Raw genomic sequence first — 14,051 nt, forward strand, 5'->3', positions numbered from 1 at the left:
CAGAGCTTAGCAGGGCTCATGTCATAAATTTAGATTTCAGATGTTTGAGTTTTGGAAATGAAGTCAAGTCTAGATTTTGTGTCTGTCTGTCTGAAGATGTTTGAGGTCTGCAGAGCATCTGAGGATGCACGCGAAGTCCAAGAGTTGCTGCTTGTTAATGGCAAATCCAAAAGTGAAGAGTGTGAGTGTGTGTGCTTAGACATTCATGTGTGTTGTGGCTCTGTGGTTGTTTTGAGGTTTTGTACTGTTTAGGCCTGCACACCTGTCTCTGACCAAGTCCAAAGACCCCAACTGGCCCCCAACACACACACACACACACACACACACACACACACACACACACACACACACACACACACACACACACACACACACCGGATGGCCAGATTACAGGGCACAGGAAAACCATCTGCAGCAGCTCAATTACACACAAACATCGGCATCCTGCTGGCCTTTACTGGGACAGGACTGTTTACCTCAGGTCACTACTCTCTCTCTCTCTCTCTCTCTCTTTTTCTCTCACTTAGACACACACACACACATACACGTTCGTTTAATACAAGCGGAGCAGGCTGATATCAGGAAACTTGTTGCTTTTGCAGAGTGAAACAAGTTGAATGTGTGAAAAGTTGAAAACTACCAGTCACTGTGTGAATGAGCTTGACAGGCGACATGAACTGTCGTCTCTGATCGACCACAGTGACACAATCTCTCCCTTCATGCCCTTGGTGGCTCTTAACACCTGCCTAATTGATGTGTACTGTCTTTCATCTGTCAGGGTCTGTCCATGAGGACCAACTACCAGTCATACTCCCACATGGACATGGGCAACTCCAGCTACTTCTCCTACAACGTGGCGGCTCTGGCCTCCATGACCAACCAGCAGCTGGAGGTAAGTAATGAGCTCCACATGCCCCTCTCCTGCCTCACACTCCTCTGTCTCCTTCCCCCACGGCATGGCGCCCCACATTCCTCAGACCCCACTGCTAATTGTGACAACAGTCTAGTAGCCACCGAGCCCAGCTCTGCCCCGGTCCTCCACCCACCGGTTCGTAATACTCCATGTCTGGGGCAGCAGCTATTTATACACAGTGTCACATCTGACTGACGCAGAGGACAAAAAAGCCTGAGAGGCGATTTATATTTTTCATTAAGGAAGTCAAATGTGTGTAAAACAAAGGTGTATAATTATGATATATAAGAAATTGTGTTGTTTCAGCTCTCTTCTTGTAAGCAGACAGACTCTCTAAACTTGTGACTTGTGATTCAACAATGCAGCATCCCCCTCTTAAGGAGACCATATCAGATTTTGGAGCTTAAAATCATCAAACATGCTGATGGAGCTAAAGCTACCACCATATTGACTGACTACAGTGTATTACTAATGTGTCGCCTATTTTCACATTCAGCGCACACCGAGCAGGATTAGCATTTACTGGAGTCCTGTTTCCAGTCACCTGATGAATGCAAATCTAATATTTACACCCCTTTTAGCTTTGTATTCACCAACTCCTGAGAATTTCCCCACCAGCTAGTTGCTAACTGTCTGATATTTGGTTCCATGCAGAGTTAATCAATTATGGCTTTTTTGCTGGGAGTAGTGAGACTGAACAGCTTTGTAAATATGTGGGTTCTAAAAACAAAACAATGAGCTAAAAGAATTTCTGTAGAGCTGCACACGTCAGTGTGACTATGAATAATGGTCTTGACATCACTCGTTTGATTTAATGATAATCTCAAAAATATTGATTAATACAAATTTAATCATCCATGTTATCATCCACAGTTATGTATCCATCGTTTATGGTGAAAATTATTGTCCCTTGTTTCATATTTTCCATCTCCTTCATTTGTTTTCAGGACCTTATAAACCAGGGACGACAGAAAGTCATTGAAGCAACAAATGCACTTAAGACTTTATCACGGGAGTCACTGGAGGACACAATCGCTAGAGTGGTGAGGCTTCTAAATCAGTCTTCAGTCAATATAATCTTGATAACTATTGTTGGAGCAAGAATCTTTATTTGTCAAAAGAAGAATTTTAAACAAGTCCTCTTTCTGTCACTGGACTGCAGCATGATTATAGTTGTTATGGTGGTTGAGGTCAACGTGTGAGCTGTTGTCTTCCCCCACAGTGGAAGGAGAATCCGGCACTCACGGAGAATCAGGTCCAATCTATGGCTCTGGGACGACAGGCCAGTGTGGAGCTGGAGATCAAGCGCAGGGAAGCCATTTACAGGGAGGTTCTCACCAGGCAGCAGACGGTAAGAACTGCTTACTAGAAGACAATATGTGTTGTCACCATTTTACTAGCAAACTACGCTATTTAAATATGGAAAACAAACTGTAGCATTTAGAGCTGTGACATACTGGCAAAACTCTACATTACAATACTTTTTGGTGATGATACAATTTTAATGGTTCTTAAAGGAGATATGTACCCATAAAGTTTAATGTGAATATCACGACCAAGCATGTAGAAGCATTTGTTCATTCACTCTTCAAGAACAGTCTAATAGGTTCAGAAAGTTGTTTGACCTATATGTAATACAGTCTACTAGATAAAAAAGGACACAGCACATCAGCTACGATGTTTGCCCAGTCCTAGTTAAATATATTTACCTGCACAAGCTTAAAACTGGACAGGCAGTACTTGTATCTGATTTCTGTCTTTGTCTCGGGTCCCCTTACAGACTCTTGAGGTGCCCACAGACTATGAAATTTCATCAGTCTTATAAGTTTATTGTAGGCCACACTGTGCAATGTCGATTTAATAAACTGTACAGTTTGCATACATCAACCTTGATGTTGTACAATGATTAACACCTGAATTGTAGGCTAGGATGCAAGTCATTATACAAGAATAAAACGTCATCAGTGTGCGTCATCCGTCTGCGCCGGTATAGTGATCAACAATGGAGCTAAGCAAGAATCCAGCTCTTGCAATAGTGGAATTTATGTGTATGGAAAAGAATCCAAGGAAGAAGAGGAGGAGGAGATTGTGGATCCGGTTGTGGATAGGGAAAAGAGGCCAACTTGCCAACTTGGGATGCCAATTTTGAGAAGAGAGCTTGAGATAAGTATTGTTTAGCATACACAATGTACATAGCCATTTAGGTCGATAATTAAATAAGACATTACATTCTACTTTGGTGATGTCATTTTGTCATATATGGCCAGTTTTCGATGTATGTTGTTTTTATTGTCCATTATCTTCACATGTGCCTTAGAGATGTGAGGTCTTCTGCTGACTGGTCGTTACTTAATTACAGTAGTAATTTTATAGTTAGTTGTAGTTACTTGAACTGTCTCTTTGTGTTTGTGTTTGCCCAGCTGATGATGTTCGTGCAGAAGCTGATCACCAACAGGAAAGTGCAAGAACAGCAGCTGGCCATGGCTAACCAGGCCAGCTACCTGAACCAGCTGGCCATGCAGAACGGCATGATGGGAGGCGGCGGGCTCAGTCAGATGGACCTGCTGGGGCTTTACCAACAGCTCCACGGCCTGGGCTCCCATCAGGGCATGGGCAAGAATCCTGGGCCTTCCAAGGGCCTGTAGGTCAGAGGGACTCTTCCACAGCCCCCACCCTCCCACCCCCTTCCCAATCAGCTAGCTGGCTCCCAGTGGCCCAGTCCAAGAGTGGCCCTGTAACAACACACTGTGAGACCGCTGAGAGCTCAAAGCAAACCGGTGCACCATGCAGAGGGTGGAGTAGTTTTGAGACTAGTTGCTGTCCACTGGGGCCTCAAGTGGGATAGACTCTCAGTCCTTTATTCTGTAGTTCACTGAGAGAAGGTGGAATATAATGTATAAATGACTGTATGAAAGATCTGTTAGGAAGTTCAACAGGAAAAAAAATGTATATACCGCCTTAATGTTATTCAAGTTCTATATCTTCATTTTTCATGTATTTAAAGACAAACGAGTTTTACCCCCAATGCTTTTGAGCATTGTATTGTTTCCCCTTAAGAGGGTTTTCCTTATTATTTAAACTCAGTTTTTTATACAGTTTTAAAATGCCTAACTAAACCTGAGTGGGACCAGTGTCGTTGGTGACAGGACTCTATGATGTAAGGCTCTACAAGATTATTAGCACCAGTAGATTCCTCCACCAATATCACCAACAGCTGTTGATTCTGCAAAGTCCTGCTCTTTTTGGGAGATAGAATAAACTGATAAGTCAACAAAAACATAAAAAAACATAAAAAAATTATGGCCTTATATTTGTTTCCTAAAAAAAAGCTCTGTAAAGTTCTGAGATTTGTTGAGAACCTTTTCTATTATGCTTTTAAGTGTTTACATTAGTTGTCACTGAACATGGTATTGGAATGCTTGTGTTGTTCAAAACTGCCTGCCCGTTCCTATGACCTTTTTGTAACATCATTCTCATCGTCATGTGTTGTCTAGCATAGCACTGTGCGTCCTGTTCATTGTTTATGTTCCACTTGTGTTGATCCCAAGCTGGGGTGACTGACTGGGTCTCACAAAGCAAAACCACTTCAGCCACGTATCACAGGGCCCAAAACGTTTCCCTTTACTCGTCTGTCACAGTTTGAGATGTGTGTTTCAGCTTGGACTTGGTTGGAGGAAGTAAAGACTGGAAATTTTTATTATATCTGGCTGATTTGTGTTGTCTGCTTTGTGAGAAACTGCCCTCCTGGATACTAGTCTCACCAGACAGGCACCCAGACTACCTGTATTCTACTTTGGCACATTCTTGCTTCTAAATGCTTAAACTGGTGTAGCTGTTAAACATGAGGAATATGTACATTTCTCATGAAGAGACGCCTGTTGTCTCTAGTTGGCTCCTGTGTTTGCACAAGGTGTATTTCATAAGTGTATAGAAACTTTTTTGCCCTCCTCTAAGAATGTTCTTATGTTAGCAAATACACCAACCTGATTTGCCATGAATCTGATCTGCTATTATCTTGATAAGTATTTAATATAACATTTAATAAAGTGACCAAAAGGATGAGCAACTCCTGTGTTTGAGTTATTTGTTGTTAAGCAGTCTGCATTCCTTTCCACTGACTGAATTTATGGTGGGGAATGTTGGTAGGAGATTTGTTAATTCTTGTTTAGTATTGTAGGTCTTCCACAAACTTTTTATTACACATCTGCATGATAACGTGTCTAAAGCCTGACTAATGGTGAATGGTTAAGGTTTATATCGATATCCGATTTGTAAGACTCTTGCATATCAACAACAAAATATTGGCCAGTATTTTTTTTTTTTTTTTTTTAGAGCATTTTGTACCTTTTTATTAGACAGTTGACAGAAGAAAATCAGTTGAGACAGATGGGGAATGACAAAGCTCCCCAGCCAGCTTTGAACCAGGGATGTATCCCATTACTGATGTATTGTAGCAGTCGATTTATGTTACGTGTCAAGCTTTAAACATGCAGTCAGTAAACGGGAAACTGCAGGTTTATGTTAAATTGAGGAATAGTTTGACATTTTCTAAAATATGCTTATTTGCTTTCTTGCCAAGAGTTGCATAAAAAGATTTATGCCACTCGTGTCTGTATGCTAAATGCTTCAGCCAGCAGCTGGTTAGCCTAGTTTAGCATAATGACTAGAAAGGGGGAAACAGCTAGCCTGGCTGTGTCCAAAGGTAACAAAATCTTCCTGGTTTGCCAGACAACCTGAAGAGACTTTGCGAAGCCACTGAGCCTGACCAAAAACTACATAACCCCCTGTTAAAGCACCACTATGTTTTTACACTTGGGTTTATGTACAAGGTTAAATAATTTATGATGTCCTAACTAGTGAGCTTTTAGATGAAGGTGGGTATATTTATGTTGCCTTTTATCAGAGCCAGGCTAGCTTTTCCTCCCTGCTTTCAGTATTTATGCTAAGCTAACTGTCTTCTGGTTCCAGCTTCATATTTACCATTCAGATATGAGAGTGGTATCTATCTTCCCATGTCATCAAGAAATCTACAGAACTACTCCTTAACAGTTAGGAAGCAGCTAACTGATAACATCATGATGCACTGTCCCTCTATTTCACACCCACAGTACTAAGTGCCTTTTGTCCCACTCTCTTCTCCCTTCAATCTTTCATCTATTTTTCCCTCTCCCGGTATTGTTTTCATTTCTCAGTCTGCCAGGGTTTTCCCCTGCATGTCTTTGGCTTTTCCATTCCCTCCCCCCAGGGGAGCTTGCTCTCACAGCTTACAGATATCTGCCAGTGGAGAAACATTACAACTATTGCAGATGTTGAAATGTTGATCCCATCCCCTCTTAGCCCCAGATTACCACCACTCCAGGTTTGCAGCACATCCCTGCTGGTTCTCTGTGCAGCAGGCAGCTGTTTCTGTCCATTGAAAAGACCCGCTGCAGACTACACTATAGTGCAGTCTGTGAGGCCCCTGCAGTGAACAACCAATCACTGCCCTTAATCCATGCTGATGTGTAAAGCCAATTAGGAGTCGGGATCCAGTTGCATAAGGAATCTGATTTTGTACGGTGGATGTAGGCTGACTAAGACCTTATGGAGACAGAGAAGGCCTGTGCACATTACTTGGTAAAGGGTTTATGAGGGCAAATTGGCATGGGATTGTATGGGTGTTCTCTTTTGCGGGGAAAAAAAGTCTGCTGTATCTTTTTACCCAATTTTCTCTGAGTCTTTTGGAGAGCAGGACAAAGTGCCACAAGAGCACTGTTTTTAAAGACATTACATGTGATAAGATGTATTTTAATAAAAATGAGCAGGGTGCATAATAATGGTCTTTCAGTAGTGCTAACTTACATCAGCAAAGCCGAAATAGTTTTTGATCCGACTAAGAAAAGCTACTTTTTAATAAAGGTCTATTCATTATCAGGTGAAAAACAAAAACTTTGACATCATGGTGACGCTAGGTGAAAAGTCAGGGGATCACCTAAGTCAGCAGGATCCATCTTCCGGGGACCTTGAATGTCTGTATAAGATTTTCTAGCAATCCATCCAACAGTTGATTTATTTCAATCTGGACCAAAGTGGTGACACACCCACATTGCCATTCATAGAGCCACACGGCCAGCATGACTGAAACCAAAAGGAAAGAAATGCAACATTCACATAGATATCTACATCTGGTTTTAATTGGTACATCAGATTTTAATCCAAGCAAAAATAGTCTGTCACAATGAGTTCTCGATAGCAGGACAATTTTATTGTCATGTTCATTGCAGTTCTTCATTTTTTTGTTTGTTTTTTTGGTGTAATTTCAGTAGAATCTACAGTCCAGATAACTTCAAGTTCATTACAAAATAAAGTCTTTGCAATAAATAAATATATAGATTTATATTTATACTTTATATGTAGAAAATAAATATATTGTACATCTCATAAATAGGATCACCCATATGTACACCTCAGCTGCTTGCATTTTTAATAATGTTCCTGACACTCTGAACATTACAAGTCACCATCCTTATTCTTTACAACCTCAGTCAGAGAAGTGCTTTTGTCCCCAACTTAATCACTTGTTTTGCACACAACTCCTACAGGATGCTGCTTGATATTTGATATGAATTTGATCATTAGACTTGTCATTACATGGGAGACCAAGTGAGCCTACAGTTGGGACTGGGGGTGTGCAGTAAGTGCTCTTTCATCTATCCCATATTCATCAAAAAGATTTTATATCCCCACTTTCATCTTTGATTTTGAAGACAATTTAATTAAACTCCAGTTCCCCTATGTAACAGTTTATTCTCTGCCTCATAGACATTCTTCTTACAGACTCTTTAGTACCTGACTATCCAAACCTGCCACTTAACCTGCATGTAGCACACAGTTTGTGTATTTCTGACCCTTACCTTCTGTCTATCTATCTCTGTGCATGTGGAATGTGCCCTTTCTCACATTTAACGTTACCATGACTGTGTATAGTGCGTGACAAATGCACCGTGTGACATCTGTAGTGCTTTCAGTTTCCTTTTGGAGCTTCTAAAAGTCTCTTCTCTGTTCTCATAGTCAACCATTCACTTTTTTTCTCCCCACCAGCTTAGTGCTACTCAAAACTGCCAAGAGCCACGACTCCATTTGTCGTTGCATGTCACTTCAGCGTCTACACATTTACCTCTAAAAAGTGGTTATTGAGAAAACATGGCACCTGATGTAATTGTCCCGACCACCCCATAGCTGGGCAGTCATGTGGGCCTCCTTTGTCCATGTCCGTAGTGGTTTTACAAGACAACTTTCCCTCCTCTCCGAGGTCACAAGTCCACTACAGAAGCAAAGAAGCAACATCCAGGAACATGCACAATGTTTATGTCAGTGCTGTACGTGCTTGGTAGTGGGGCTGAGGTGCAAACACAGTGACCTCAGGGGGGGTTGAGGGTAAACAGTTCTGTACCAGGTCCAAAATATCCACAACACCCCCCCTCTCCTCTTCTTTTATTTCTGTTCCTCCCAATGTAACCAGCTCTCCAAGTATAAGCGCTGGTCACCTGTATTGGAATAAGTCCCTGTATGCTTGAGGGATCTTTTCAATCTCCACCGGCCTGGGTAAGAAGTGGGTGAGTTTCTGGTGTTTTTTAGTCCTGCCGCCCTCCCTGGGCGAGCCATCCTTGTTTAAGGCCACGTAGTAGAAGCGTCCTGTGTCTGTGTGATTGTACAGAGTTGAAGCGTAGGTGTTGTACCAGTTCTCCTCAAACTGCTCCCTGAACACACATTCTGCTGTCAGCTTCTTCTGCAGGAGAGAAAACAACCCATTAGTCACATGCTGAAGTCGTGCTTGCACGGCACTGACTGAGAAGGGAAACAAATGAGTACAATTTGCAATAACAGAAAGATTAAAGAGACATCAAAATGCAGATGAGACTGAGATGAATGATGCTGCTTTGCATGCAGATGCTCCACTGTTACTGGTGTACTTGTTTATGTATGTCATTAACTCTTTTGCACTGCACTTGAAAGCTGAAGTGAACCAGAGGAAGCTCATCTAGGCAGGTGCTAATTATGACAAAAGAGGGGAAGTCATTACGAGCGGCTTTTCAGTTTACGCCCCACACTCACTCCTCAGACCTGTTAACCTCTCATTGTGCATGGAGAATTATTTCCCCTCCCTGTGATGCAACAAGAACAGCAAGCAGGAGTACAGTCTTCCCTCTCTCACTCACACACACACACACACACACACACGCACACACAGCAGCTCTCAAAACCTCGGCCTTCACTGACGGCGCAGCATGAGCGATGGCTGCGGGTTCAGCAGGTGAGAGTGTGCTGGCTGAGTGACTGTGTGAGAACAATACAGGGTTGGAGCTGCTTTCCTTCCAAGTCCAGTCCAAGTCTCTGCTGCTCTGCAACTGGGCCGAACCTCAGGAGAGTCAAGGGTATCTCTGAGGACCGTCAGCCAAAAATGAACCACTCTGACGGTGTCCCAAACAGTTTCCCTCCTTTCCCTTGGACTTGACCTTTTTTTTTTGGCTGAGAAGAAGATAAATGTTCATGATCAGTCAATCGCTGCCTTTCGCACACTTTGTAGTTCTTGTAAGTGTTTGTGCAAGAGTCTGTTTTTTTATTCCAGCAGCAATTTTGTTGATTGCCTGTCAGGCTCTGCTTGGCTGCGGCTGTGTGGTGAAGCTGTTGTCTGTAAACACAGCCCTGAGGGCACATGACTGGGCTAGCACCCACACACACACACACACAAATTGCATCGGATCAAAAGCTTGTCAAGGTCTGGTGGTTGTGGGACGGAAGCACCCTTCTACCTGTTACCCCCCACCCCCCACCTCCTGGCCTCTCAGATTCAGACAGACATGTCTACATCGCTCCCTCTGTCAGTCAGGTGACTCAGTCAGGTGTGCAATTACCCCCCACTCCCCTAAATCACTGTGTCCCACCATCACCCGCCCCTCCCCCACGGTCAAAGCTCCAGGATGCCAGACTCTGATAGCACGCGGTAACAATATCTGCACTTTTCAACATAATGGCCGTACTTAAAAGTAGCCTCTGTTCGAAATGTTCAGAGCCAGGCGGAGTTCTGTGCCCTGAGAGGCCCTCAGGTAATGCCCTGGGACACCTGATACAGGTAACCCACACATACTTCCCCTCCATTGTCTTTATCTCTTCCATTTCCCCTCTTTCTGTCTCCAGATACCAACCACATGTGAGAAAGTCAGCCAAAATGAACCCCCCCCCTCCCAAAAAACCCCCCAAAAAACAGATGTTCTCTAGAAACTACATTTACTATATATATATATATATATATTTATTTGTATAATAATTCTTCTATTTTTAACACTTCAGTCCAAACTCGAGCACAGCTGTGCAAGGAGACGTAATCTCCAGCAAACTCGCCCTCAGCACACATCCACAGTGACTCCAAACGTTCCTGTCTCCACTTTGGGAAAAAATGTAAATATTTCTGCATATCTCAAAACTAAATGAAGAGGTCAGTTTGTGCTCTTCCGGTCGCTTTTCCTTGAATCCTTTTCCTATTTGAAACAAGTGTAAAGTCTTTTTTTTGCTGCTGCTGTTTTTGGTCTAAAAGTCAATCTACTGTCTTTATTAACCTCTGTGTTCACCATCTTGAAGGAAAGCAGCAGGAGAAGGACGCATGAGACGGTGTGAGAGAAACACAGACGACTTGTTTTGTCTTTCTGTGGTTTTCTCATCTGCCACTTACAGGAACCTTGATAACAAATGGACCCTACGATTACTGCTGAAAACGTCTTTTTTGATTACTCAGTACTGACATATATTCCCATTTTACAGAGAACTGCTTGAAAATAGTGCATCCTGGGAAACATGTCATGTGTATTAAGTGCCAGACTTGTTGTGAATGAGACCCTGGGCTTGCATGGCGAAGGCGGGGTTGTGAATGAAAGGAGGGGTTTTTGACTCACCGACCCATAGAGCTCTCCTTTCTCATTCATGCCGAGGTAGAGTCCAGCGTCCACCCCTCTGATGCTGACCAGACCCACTGCCAGGCTGATGAACTCCAGGATACCTGAGGTCAAACACAACACACACACACACACACACACACACACACACACACACACACACACACACACACACGCGCGCGCGCGCACACACACACACACAACACAAACCAGTCAATAAAGGACACAAAAACACTGTAAACCCCCCCCCAAAGAAACAGCTAGGAGTACTACAGCAACAAGTGGCCTCCTCTTCCAGTCAGACTATGTTCCATGTTATTTTTGCTTTCACTGTTGATTCTGTTTTGCAAAGTGTTCAGTCATCTTGTGTGATCTTGTATTATTTTTAAGAAGCATAAAGAAAACCCAACCTGTTCTTGCTACCCCATGCTTCAATTGAAAAATTACAGATTGAAGGCCACTGAATAACTTATTTTGTCACTGCTGACAGAAAAGACAGATCTGTGGACTGGATTAGAGCAGCACCTGTAGAAGATTTCTTTGATTTTCTTTTTTAGTTTTGCTGAAGTAACATACATCACTCCACTCTATCATAATGGGTTGTGGTCTCTATAAATGTGTTCATCCTGTCTTTGGGATTTCCCAGCTGGTTACTAATACAGATGAAGAAGTCACTTTTATGAAGCTGAGATGTGGGCAAAGTTATTTGGTGAACTGCTGACTCACAGGAAGTTACTGTAAAGTGAACATGTACTTCAAAGGCAGGGAAACAACCGGTAAAATTAAAAGCCGTTGGCTGTTGTGATGCAGAGGTTAGTCAGAGAGGATCCAGCTGGCTGCGCTGACTGGCAGAGGCCGGCTTACAGCCACCTGGTCCCCATCTCCTCGACCTCATCTGATGCCAGAGGATGACAGAGAAGATCCCTCTAATTTTTTGTGGGGTGAAGAGTGTGTTTCATATCCCTCTAATCAAAGCCATGTCCTCCTTGCAGCTCTGACAAAGACCTCGCTTTTTAAAACTAAGTGAAGCCAGAAACAAACACGCGGACCACCCATCCCTGTAAACCGGCTTGTTTTGGCTGAAGTCTGAACATTAAACCTCCCCTGAATTCCGCGGTGGTCATGCTTTAATTTAGAGTTATTCCGCTCTCGAGCCGGTCCGCACCTGTGAGATGACCGCACGGATATGAGGCGCGAGACATGTGCGCGTCTGCCCTCTGACCTCATCTGTTTATCTCCCGCGAGCCGCACCTCGCTCCATTTACATTAATGGTAAACCCTCAGAGCCGCGAGCGGGCTCGTTTGTTTGCTGCGAAAGCGAGACGCGCACGCGTCGCTTGTTTGCGGCTGAGGAGAGACACCTGCGCCCCACGCGCAGGGGGGATTGCCAGAGAAAGGTGTGTGGCTCTGCTTTCCTGTGCGCCAGGTGACCGTGACGCACGAACGGGTATTCACTGGGGATGAGTGGCAGGAAACAGCGTCTTAATTAAACTCACTTCACCCAGTTCTAGAGTTCAGAGTGAAGATGGTCTAAATTGATAGTACTGGATATATTGCACAACAGCAACCTCGTAAATCACCAAAAACTGTAATTAAATTTTGTAATATCGATAATTGCTTTCCTCGGGATTACCGGAGGCCATAGTTCACCCCTTTTCATTCAGACCTAATTGTGTCGGCCTATAATGAGTCGAACCAGACTAAAGGCCTGTTACTGTCAACTGAGAAGCAGATGATATAACAAAATGACATTCTGAATTTTTTTAAAGCAGCAACAAAAAGTCAAATGCTAAAGAAATACCCTCACCAAATCTGCTGTGATCCTGTCTTGTCCCATGCACAGTCCCGTTGGGGAATATCTCCAGCTGAAAGCCGGTCCTGCAGTAGAGCTGACGCCGCCTCAGGATCCCTTTGAGGTGCCCGAAATCTGTCGGCGACCCCCGCTGCAGCCTCCCTTCAATCTGCCCCAGCCGCTCATTCAACCCCACTGGAGACTCCGGTATGGGCATATTCCCGAGTGCAGGAAAGCTTTGTAAATCCAAGTCGATTGTCCCCAAAAAACTCCCGACCTCTGCCATTGTGTGCACAGCTGTCACATTAAGCGAAGGCATTTAAAAACGTTTCGGTGACTCAAAGTGGGAGAAAAGTTTACACAAGTCCGGTCCATGCACGCACAAAGCGTAGCTACCCAGCGCGCCGTGCTCCTCCAAATCAGCGGAGTCCTTTCAGTTTATTGATCGTCCTTTGCTTTAATCATCAGTTTGATATCTCTGTTTATCAGATGGAGAGACTCTATTATATACATACTCCCCACGCATTCCCACATTGGATATTCAAACACAAGCCACGCCTGGCTGGCATCCCTTCTTACGCGCATCAGTTTCCTTTCCTGAATGTGTAGACTACTTTCAGTCCAACTTTTACTACTGATGGTACCGCTGTCTCTGAGCTACGTCTCTGTCAGTGCTCTCTTAGAAAGCTGTATCTGTCTTGCGACCAAATAAATCCAAGTCCAGAAGTCTCTTCTCATGGATCCTGCGCTCCTGATCGCGGTCCGAGGCTCTCTGATAAAACCACATCGCCTACCCAGGGGCAGGAAACTCAGGCAACAGTTTGCGGTGCATTAAAATGCGACGCAGATGCAGAAGCAAGGACCATCATTGTTAAAACGCAAATGGCAGCTGACACAAAGCCGAAAAGCTACATTTATCATAAACTGTAACAACCACTTCACCACAAAGGCGATCCATAATTTACACTGACTGGTTTATGGTCACACCATAGCCTCTCCTCCTGGAAAAGAAAAGGAAAACCGCAAAGTATCAGGCAAATGTCCCCCCCCCCCCCCCCCCCCCCCCAGCAAGATTATCAAAATAACCTGTGCATAATCTCAGAGCAAACCGACCTCCTGCACAAGTGTCAGTGCCAACCACTGCAGTTGGACGTTTTCATGAGAGCATTTTCTCCACCTCCTTGTTGGAAGCAGGTGCTTCCTCGCCCCTCTGCACAACGTTTGCAATGTGCTCCAGCAAACCAGCAGCTTAACCACTTGTACTACTGGCAAGGAAGAGAAAAAAAGGAAAATCCAAATGCTGATGACGTGTAGTATCAAATCTGACTGGTGCAGAGGCTTATGAACTTTTGGAGACTCCAGAAGAGCTTTGATAAAAAATGTTTTAGATTTTTTTTTTTTTCAAAACCTCTCCAAT

General features: G+C 43.7%; 2 protein-coding genes across 2 annotated transcripts in view; one reads left to right on the top strand and one right to left on the bottom strand.

Moving 5' to 3' along the window:
• atrx (ATRX chromatin remodeler) overlaps positions 1 to 4,979 on the top strand; it is a 30,492-nt gene extending 25,513 nt beyond the window's left edge. The window contains exons 31-34 of the mRNA XM_056382467.1: positions 779 to 892; positions 1,861 to 1,956; positions 2,136 to 2,264; positions 3,334 to 4,979. Of these exons, the coding sequence (XP_056238442.1) occupies positions 779 to 892; positions 1,861 to 1,956; positions 2,136 to 2,264; positions 3,334 to 3,558 (564 nt within the window). The 3' untranslated portion in view covers positions 3,559 to 4,979. The remainder of the gene's footprint in view (positions 1 to 778; positions 893 to 1,860; positions 1,957 to 2,135; positions 2,265 to 3,333) is intronic.
• Positions 4,980 to 7,064: 2,085 nt separating this feature from the next.
• fgf16 (fibroblast growth factor 16) lies at positions 7,065 to 13,673 on the bottom strand. Its single transcript, XM_056382103.1, has 3 exons — positions 12,650 to 13,673; positions 10,843 to 10,946; positions 7,065 to 8,681 (listed from the first exon to the last, which is right to left on the bottom strand). The coding sequence occupies exons 1-3, from the start codon at positions 12,951 to 12,953 to the stop codon at positions 8,436 to 8,438; spliced, it is 654 nt and encodes a 217-aa protein (XP_056238078.1). The 5' UTR covers positions 12,954 to 13,673; the 3' UTR covers positions 7,065 to 8,435.
• Positions 13,674 to 14,051: the final 378 nt, after the last annotated feature.

This window comes from Seriola aureovittata, chromosome 8 (genome assembly GCF_021018895.1).
Source record: "Seriola aureovittata isolate HTS-2021-v1 ecotype China chromosome 8, ASM2101889v1, whole genome shotgun sequence".
Taxonomy (NCBI): Eukaryota; Metazoa; Chordata; class Actinopteri; order Carangiformes; family Carangidae; genus Seriola; species Seriola aureovittata.